Consider the following 9,832-nt stretch of genomic DNA (forward strand, 5'->3'; position numbering starts at 1 on the left):
CAGTTGCCTCAGAAAGAGCTGTCTCGGCTTTGAATCATGTTTTGAGCGAAAGACGAAGCCGTCTGACTTCAGAGCATGTAAATGAAAGATTGTTTTTGGCATATGTGTCGATGACAAATATTGGTGAAGTAAACTTATGTGTTAAAGGAGAGTTATGATTTAACACTTGTATTAGGTTTGTACATACAAGTTATAATCGGGTGTTCTTAATTTATTTGGTTGTAACCACATTTGGAATTGTGTTTTTGGCAGTTTTGTTGCATAAAGATATACAGCAAATCTCAATCTAGATTGTCGGTCATGTTTAATCAATATTGCAAATTGTGTTACTTTAGTGTTGTTTTAATTAACTTAATGTGTTTTAAACAAACCATTGAAATTGATATGTCATAATTGGTTAAGACCTATTTGTGTTCAATGTGGTGTTATACTACTGATAAGTTTTTTTTAAATATTATATGAGCCCGAAACTTAAAAATGAGTTGACCCCTACAAAAAATAATTTGACCTTGTTTTTAAATTATGGGACAGTTTTGTGTATTTTGTAGAGTATTGTATTCACCTTGAACCATGAAAATAATGATATTTTACTTTAATTATTTGTATAAAACCTCAGTAAATTTCTACACTTGTATTATTGAACTGTTATTTTTTTTTAATTCTTGGCATTCATTCGTGCTTTGATTACCAAAATATTTAACATACATACATAGATACAGACAGCAACAATTACTAAACTTAGGTTTACTCTCGTCAAATTTTATAATTTTCTGCAGTCAGTTAACTTAGGGCCGAATGCATAGACCATACTATTACTAAAATTTAGTATTAAGTTTAACTAAATCGGAATTTCGGTATGCACAGGTTGTGAAGTATTAGTGGGGCTTATTTTTTAAGTGCATTCGTGCAGAGAATATTTAGTCGCCGATTGGCCGTACTAAATTGCTATTTAGTGCTACTTTTCACAACATGGAAGCTGTAGGACGCATTGTGGATGACGAGTTTGTGGAATTTGTGCGATATGCTAGGGATGTTCCCTACAATCCGCCGCCTAGAAAGTATCTTCGAGATGGGGATAATCCATTGGAATGTTTTAGTGATGAAGAGTTTGTGAAACGTTTTCGTTTCACAAAAGAAACTGTAATTGGTACCATCGTGCCCCTTGTTGCGGCTGACAATGGAGATAAGCGTGGTTTGCCGGTGCCAGCAATTGTTAAAGTTACCACTGCACTACGCTTTTATGGTAGTAACAGTTTTCAGGTACGTGAGAGTAAAATTTATTTAAAGTGTCTGACGACAGGTATGTTGGTTGTAAATGAGGTGTAACTGATAGAAATACATTTACCTATTTATTGTCTTTTTTCGTAATGCTGTCATAAACATGCCTATTTACCCGATATTTCTTTTAAGAGAGAAATTACTAACCTGTGTTCGTTATTTTTCAGATTGTTTGTGGTGACCTTATCCACTTGAATCAAGCAACAGTAAGCAGAATTATCAAGGTTAGAGTTGCTTAAGTTTAGGTTATGTACATCATCATTTTGGAAGACAGTTTTGTGCCCTTCATTTGACATGTTAATTTCCATTAAAAAGTAGGAGCAGGGCATTTGGGAAAAAAGTTGAAAATAAATATTTCGAAATAATTTTTTTTTTTTTAGCAAGAGACCCCAAACTAGGCTATTACCCCAAATTGTCTATCTAATAACAGTTTGGTATTAAGAGTTTTCTGGAAAAATTTGTAGGTGGATTACTGTTTACATGCTAAATGAACCGATAAAGTAGTGACTAACAAAACAAGTTAATTTGTCATGGTAATACATTGTGCTGCCCTATTAATGTTGGTAATCATGGCAATAAATATTATAGAGCAGTTGTTTAAATTGTTAAAATTACGAGGCATTTACCTACACTTTTATGAGTTTGGAGTGAGTAGTTTATATTTAAATTATAAGTATGTGAAACATATTTTACAGGTAACTTCAAATGAGCTGGCAGGACATTTGCTGCAGTATGCACACTTCCCAGGACCAGGAGGTATTCGTAGTAACCAGAGGAAGTTCTACGATTTGGGTGAATTTCCTGGAGTCACTGGTTGTATTGACTGCACGCACATCTGTATTAGTAATCCTGGTGGCCAGTTTCCTGAGTTGTACCGTAACAGAAAACAGTACATGTCCTTGAATGTTCAGGTTTGTGTAGATAATTATTATGTTTGTGTCGTAAAAGAGAGGTAATTTCGAAAACACTTTTTTGGAGCACTAAAGCTGTTCTTATATTTTAACCTGAAAATAGTGTTTATAAATTGCTACTGATTTCTGAAAAATCACAGTTTATTGATTACATTACATTACCTTTGCATTGATGTGGCCACTCTCATTTTTTGCTTTCCTAGGTGGGCAAACCTCACGTTCACAACATCCATTCCGAGGCCACATTTGTGCATGTTCAGCATAAATATTACAAGTTTGTGATAGTGTGAGAATGGGAGATGGGTTAAGTTAGTAACATTTAAGTTATTTTAAAATATTTCAATGGGTTGATATAATTAGTATAGCTACAATAAAAATACTGTTAGATGTTTTTAATGGTAGCTTTGGAATTGCCATGTAGCATAACAACCAATTAATATCAGTGCATTCTGTGGCCTAAACAGTTCCTAAATTCATTGGAGGTCACGGAAGTTTGCAGTTCGCACAAGCAACTTCAATAATTGTACATACTATAAATAAAAACGTGAATAAAAGATGTCTATATTGTCTTTCATATACTTAAATGACAGAGAAATTAATTTTTGAGCTTTGTTTAAAATATTAAAAATAGTGTGGGCTGGTAATTAGGTTACGTTAGCTACATTTAAAATAGTGATAAATTGTGTGTGGTTGGTTAGGTGAGGATAGCTGTATCTTATATTAGCAATTCCTTAGCAACTGATAACATTATTTTACAGTATTTTTTGTGTAGGTTATTTAACTTAATAGACCAGTCTCATGATTTGACTTGAGTTCTCGAAATCATATACACAGACCCATGTGGGAAAGAAAAAATGGCTACAGGTGTGTCAGTGCACACACATTGTAATGTGCACTATAAACTGAATATTCGGAATCTGGTAGGAATTTAGAAATTATATTTTCAGGAAAATTACAGGAATGTTTCAGGTGTTCAAAAAAATTATTTAGGAATTTTATTATTAATGAATGGAAAGTGCAGCGGTGTGAGAATTTAACAAAAAATTGAATTCATTACTGTACTTGAGATGATAATTGAGAATTTATTTTTAGTAACCTGCTTCTGCATTCGGTAAAAACCTTAAACAAGTTTAAAATTAAATTAAACCGTTAATCATATAGATTTTTAAATGTTAACCATTTTTAGAGATTCTTTAGTATTTACTTTTTTTTTGTACAGCCAAACATTATATGAATTTTAAGTGTTTGGGTAATTTAACAAATGTATGTATATACATTAGGTTGTTGCAGGTCCTAACCTCGAGATCATGGACATTGTAACACGATGGCCTGGCAGTACCCATGATGCCAGGATATTTAGTAACAGCAGGGTGATGGTTAGGTTTGAAAATCAAGGACTCCCAGGAATACTTCTAGGAGATAATGGGTATCCACAGTTACCATTCCTGTACACACCAGTACTGGTTCCAACGACAGCAGCTGAGATCAGATACAATTTAGCTCACAGAAGAACAAGAAACATTGTGGAACGGTTATTTGGAGTGTGGAAGAGGCGGTTTGCATGCCTTGGGCAAAAACTACGAACGAAACTGGCTACTTCAAACAAGGTTATTCTTGCATGTGCTGTGCTGCACAACATTGCGGTTCAGCATGAAGAGCCTTTGCCACCTCCAGTAGAAGAACTTCGTGTTTTACCCATAGTGCCAGTTGCAAACTTGCGTCCACGCAACCACCGAGGAGCTGCAATGAGAGCAATGTTTATTGAACGTCATTTTGTGTGAATGCATTACGTAGTTTCCGTGGTTTTCTGTACATAACTGCTTCAAATGTATTTTTTAATTTTTTTTAATAGTTTCAGTAGTGAATTAATTTTTTTTTATTTTTCCAGGCACAGTCTAGAACATGGAATGTAATAGGCCTCTTGGGGAATCTCGCCATGTATATAAATATAGGAGATAACGCATTGAGCACTATACCTCCAGAGAGCTTCCTCTAAGGTGATGTGGAAACTGGTGCAATGGGTCAAAAATGTGAGTAAATGGGTAAGTTTCCTGCAATGTGTATGTAATGATGTTTATTTGTTCAGTTTTTTTATACAATTGAAATTTAGTGAAGCTTTTCTTTTCTTTTAACAGGTTTCTGTGTTGTTAAGCGATTACATAAAAAATATACCTTTTTAAGGTGTCAGTTAGCAGTCTTTATCCTAACATTTATTTAACCACTTTGCAAATCTTAAGTATCTAATAAAACTTTAGCATTTCATGATGTGGGTTATGTGAGGCCTATGGGAATCGGAGAAATAGTTAAGCCTTATGTATATAAATGAAAAGTGCATATTATCAATGAATTTCAATGAGTTTTTTTATTAATTATTCATGCATATTAATGTCGTGATAGAACATACCCTAATTTAACCAGCTGCATTTCTCAAGCCTCGTAATTACTGATTTTAAAATAAAGTGATTTGTGTGTTCATAATAATTACCAAGCTATATAGATGCAGAATAAATACTTCAACAAGATTTATATTGCACTGAATAAAGTCTCAATGATTTTAATACAAAAGCATGTGTGTCTTTTTTCCCCTTTTCCTTGTGCCAATGTAAGTGTATTGTGTGGTGTAGGGTGAGATTTGCTTGGAGACAGACTAGACACACTGACACTGCAGGTAACGGAAAGATTACTGCTAAAAGGTCCACAGTGATGAGAGTGATCACAATGGAGGAGTGTGTCTGACAATATAATTGGCCAGTGTTCAGCCCTTTTGCAGCAAGTTAAAAATTTTTAGTATCCTTGAAACCTGGTTTTCTAAATAATGAAAGAAAAATTGACAATAGTAGATACCAGATACTCTTAGAATTAGTGTATGTATATAGCAGTAAAATAAGTTCTAAAAAGTTTTAACCAACTATCTAGAGATATATAAATAGCTTATCACCCTGCTTTCAGCACCATTTATTGCTGTGTATGGTAAAGTCGAGTGAGAGACAAGAGATCTGTTTTTAGAGATTAGTGGTCATAAAAGCATTGGTTATGCAAAAAACAATAAATTGCTAATGAGTCCTCTTGGAATGGTCTGTTGCAATTTTAACATTTTTGCAGGTATTACAAAATGATGGAAAGTCGAAATAATGTCAAATATTTACATTTATTATTAGTCTGATGTTAGAGTTGTAACTATGTACACTGTTTAATGTGCTTAAAAATTAGCCAAACCTTCCTCTTATTATAAATGTTGTATGCATACTGTTATGCCTTTAATTGTCTATTTTGCTGTTTAACATTAAAGTTTCACTGCAGTTTATAAACGGGACTAAACTATAGCAGCAGTTAACACAGTAAGTTCTAACACTAATTTAAATAACATAGCAATATAAAACAAACCTATTGCTAGATTAGGTTTCAAGAGAATATCACATTGGACCAGTGCAAAACCAGGCAAGGTTCAAAATGCATAAACATCGCTGTATAAATATACAGAGATAAATAAAGGAAGAAACAACATTTTTGAAGCTTAGCATAAATGTTTGATCTTTAACAATGTGTACAATAATAAACAACTAATTGTCATTCTAAAATTTCACAATATTTTATTTTTTTAAGAAGCCATTAATTTTAAAAAGAGAAGATCTTTGGAAATAAAGTGAATAATAACTAAATTGAATGTTTTTCTTATATAAGCTATATTAATAATAAATTAAATCTATGCTAAACTGTTCAATATATTAATAAAAAAAATTTTCTGAGCAGCTTCTTAGAAGTAGATGAATTGGAACATGCGTAAATGGTTGGTTATGTCAGTTGTATTAATTATTTGTATAAATCTTGGAATTTTAGGGAATTTATTAGTCATTAATGTTGCTTACCTACCCTAAACAGTCTTTTCTCTTAATTTTTAATACATATATGTCTCAGAGGGTGCTAATGTAGTTACATGAAAATTTATAAACATATTTGCAAAAATATTTAAGACTACATACAGTAATTTCCAAGAGTAGGTGCACTTACGGGAGAAACAAAATTCAAAAATGGTTATTTTGATTACTTATCTGCAAAAATGTATAAAAGTATTTTAAACCACTTATTTCCTTGACATATCACAAAGTTGTTAGATAACATTATCAAACTAAATAAGAGAAGCTCAATAAAATAATTTTCAGACTTTTATTTCAATATTTTCAGTTGGAAATTGAATCAGTATTGTCTATGGTCAAGCAAAACATACAATTACAAATAAAATACACTGTTCAATACCTACCAACACTAGTTGTTTTCAATCACATTTTCTAATCATTAGTTGGAGTACACCACAACACCACAGATGACCACACTTGTCAATATTTTAACGAACCCCCAAAATTTTAATAAATTCAGTTACTGTCTGCTTATGAATGTTGTCATTTGTAAATGGTCCCAATAATTATAATTTGGATTCCTAATCATACATATGAAAAATAAATAACACATTGCTCATTTATGTTGTATACACCTTCTCTTAGGAACATTGAATTTTCAGCTGCATTTGGTAATTTTAAAGGAAAGCCTCTTTCCTGAACAAAAAAAAATCTAATCAAAATTCTGATGTTTTTACTTACATGTTATGCAATTTTTCTCTGTAAGATACTTCAAATATTTTGCAGTAGTTTACATTTTTAACAAGTAGATAAGTCAGGTATATTTATTTCAAATACTGTGTGATACTATGAAAAGGGATGGGTTTGCTACATCAAATAGTGGGCATGGGATATATTAGGTGTGGTAAGTTCAATTTAAAATCCTTGATTAAGTATTATGGATCATTAGTATTTAATTAAGCTATGCTAGAAACATTTCAGATCATTTAAATAATTTCTTAGTTTTACCAATTTGAAATGTCTCTTCATTTAACCCAACACACCATCCTAACTCTCTACTATTTGTAATGCTACTAACCTAACCAGTCGCTGACACAACTTCAAACAGTATATTTTTATATGGCTTAACAAACTTAACTGTTTAAACAATTTCACAGTTAGCTAACATAATAACCAACAACTCTCACAATTTTACACTATCTATTATATAACTTAATCTAACCACTCCTTAAAAAGATTCAATCTGGAAAATTGTAAACAATATCGCAATGCCCTCTTAGATAATGTTTGGAAAATATGTTAGGACATTAATAAAAACTGGTTTTTGGATTTTTTTTCAGCTAAGAGGCTTTCTTTCAATTTTACCGTGCCATTTTGCAGAATTTTACTAAGTGCAATTTAGAAACCACAGGAAAGAATAAATACAAATAAGGGCATAATATAAAAATGGTTATCGACTGTAATATGCAAGCAATTTACAGTGTTTTCCCGTTTCCTGATTTCATTAATTCCATTCGCAACTTGTGTTCTTCTTCACGATGATTCTTTGCCTGCTCGTGAAGCTCTTTTGTATATATTGCAGCAGTTCTTGCTGCCCTCACTCGCAGTTTCTGCTCAAGCATCAAAAGCTTATGATGCTCAATTTCCCGCTTTTCTGTACTGTTAAGTTTATGCAGGCGATGCTGCAGTTCATCTTCAATTGCTACTTCACGACGTGTATTTGACTTATTGGAGCGTCCAGAAAGGAGAGCATCCTTCTTTCTCACCTGTGGGCTGTCAACCTCCACCTCATAAGTAATTTCTTCTTCAGACATAGATTCTGAAATGGGCAGCTCATAGTCATGGTCCAATGCAATTACTGCCTGGTACTTAGCAGCATTTTCAGCACTGTCTGCGGAAACGACCATGTCATGATCGCCACCATCTACAATAAAGTGCTGTGTCCCAGCTAATGCCACTTCCAATTCGGGGTTCGTGGAGGGCTCCTGGACAAATGGACCACCACCAGTGGCCATTCGCTGCCTTGTGTTGGCAGCAAGGATCTTCTTCCTCTTCATTTTCTCATTTTCCCAACATTTCTTTAGCTGGGATGCAGTACGCTGCAACAAAAAAAGTAAAAACAATTGTAGTAATGCCATAAGTTCTGATAACTTTTCCAACATGCACAGTTTTATTATTTCAATAATGATGGAAAAACACAAACTTCTGAAAGCATAAAATGTATATTTTATGCAGAATATAATCCATCTAAAATACCACAATCTGATTTTATTAGCCTATTTAAATAGTTAATTTAAGTGATAGTTAAATGTGAAAGAAAAAATCGGCCAAAAATAATCTTTGCAGATGAGATATTTTAGAAAATTTTTATACACCCTTCAATGTAAAATAATTAAATTATTAACTGCTTAATGTCGCTGCTTTCAATAATGTGTATTAGAATTATGCAGAAATACATGATCAACTTTGGATTAACGAGAGGCAGTTAATAAAAAAATTTATAATGAAACATTGGGTACTATATGCAGTCCAACAGATCATATGATATAAAAACACTAAAGTACGTTCCTTTATTTTAATAATTTGCTACTAACCTTGGAGACTTCTGAATAAGAATTGAAATCTTTTTCAATCTCCTGCCAAGCTTTCCGCTTTTCGGCGACGTTTTTGAAATCCGTTTTTTTGGCTTCCACTATTTTTGCCCTATTTTCCACTAATGAAAATAAAATTGACTTCTCATTCATAGAAAACCTTTCGGCAAATTGCCTCGGAGCACAATCCATAACGACCACGTGGATCGGTGGATACACAAATGTTTATTATTTTCACATACAAAAAAATAAATATACAATATAGGTTTCCTATTGGCCGAGGTTATGTCGTCATGAACGACGTCATTGATTTCGGGCCTTATTCGAGTAAACTCGGCCACCTTCGTAATTAAGTAGCATTCTTCACTTTACTTTGTAAAACCTAGCCGGGCTTATACTAAAATATTTCTAACATACGAAATTTAGTGAACTTCAAATCCTTCACTAAAGGAAGTACGAGTAGACACTTGGCTTCTAGTAGAATCTGTGCATACGGCCCTTAATGTTTACCTCTATTTCAAAGAAAGCTTGCACCAGTTATATCAAACAATAGAAGAGCAAAACAGCCAGTCCACCATTTATGAGATTTTTTGTTATTTATCAAATATTAGGATAGCAAATTGATGCATTGTTATTACTATTTTTTAAATAATAATTAGAAATATTTGTAAATTTTAATTTTTTTTGCTATACACAGTTTTTTTCTGGCTATATTGTGATTTAAAATATTTTGTAACAGTGTACATGGTGTTTTGTTTACTTCCTGCACCTGATTTAAATAATGCATTTTAATTGAAAATATTTCATCAATCAGAAATGATGCTAAAATCATTTATTACAGCACCAACTGAACATGAGAAAGTTAGTTTCACTGTTCAAATATTTTTACTTTACCTTTACGTATAACATCGATACTTATTTTAGTCATCAAAGATGAAGAATTTATTATTTTTGGAAATTACTGAATAAAACTGAGTAATACAGTATATTTGTGCATTTATTTATGTAGTAGAAACATTTATCGTAAAATATTCATGTCGATGTATCGAAATATCGATATTTTTCCCTAAATATTCGTGGCGAATATTTGAATAGTTTTAAAAGTAATCGATATATTCATATTCGATATTTTCCGCCGATATTTGCATCTCTACTGCAAACAACTTACCATCCAAACTTTTCCTCGAGAGGAGACAAT

At 32.4% G+C, this 9,832-nt stretch overlaps 1 protein-coding gene and 1 long non-coding RNA gene across 2 annotated transcripts; one reads left to right on the forward strand and one right to left on the reverse strand.

Annotated features, from left to right (window-relative positions):
* The first annotated feature begins 755 nt into the window (after window positions 1-755).
* On the forward strand, window positions 756-4,754 carry LOC134531587 (putative nuclease HARBI1). Its single transcript, XM_063367310.1, has 4 exons — window positions 756-1,260; window positions 1,446-1,502; window positions 1,974-2,189; window positions 3,470-4,754. The coding sequence occupies exons 1-4, from the start codon at window positions 970-972 to the stop codon at window positions 3,968-3,970; spliced, it is 1,065 nt and encodes a 354-aa protein (XP_063223380.1). The 5' UTR covers window positions 756-969; the 3' UTR covers window positions 3,971-4,754.
* A 1,585-nt stretch (window positions 4,755-6,339) lies between these two features.
* On the reverse strand, window positions 6,340-9,125 carry LOC134531588 (uncharacterized). The gene is made up of 2 exons (XR_010075038.1): window positions 8,638-9,125; window positions 6,340-8,142 (listed from the first exon to the last, which is right to left on the reverse strand). It is a non-coding gene; the product is annotated as an uncharacterized LOC134531588 (long non-coding RNA).
* Window positions 9,126-9,832: the final 707 nt, after the last annotated feature.

This window comes from Bacillus rossius, chromosome 5 (genome assembly GCF_032445375.1).
Source record: "Bacillus rossius redtenbacheri isolate Brsri chromosome 5, Brsri_v3, whole genome shotgun sequence".
In the NCBI taxonomy this organism is placed as follows: Eukaryota; Metazoa; Arthropoda; class Insecta; order Phasmatodea; family Bacillidae; genus Bacillus; species Bacillus rossius.

Bases quoted from the DNA above. Each gene is read 5' to 3' on its own strand.
- LOC134531587 (XM_063367310.1), top strand. From the start codon at position 970: ATGGAAGCTGTAGGACGCATTGTGGATGACGAGTTTGTGGAATTTGTG. The intron at 1,261-1,445 runs GTACGTGAGAGT...GTTATTTTTCAG, and splicing joins ATGGTAGTAACAGTTTTCAG to ATTGTTTGTGGTGACCTTAT. The intron at 1,503-1,973 runs GTTAGAGTTGCT...CATATTTTACAG, and splicing joins CAGTAAGCAGAATTATCAAG to GTAACTTCAAATGAGCTGGC.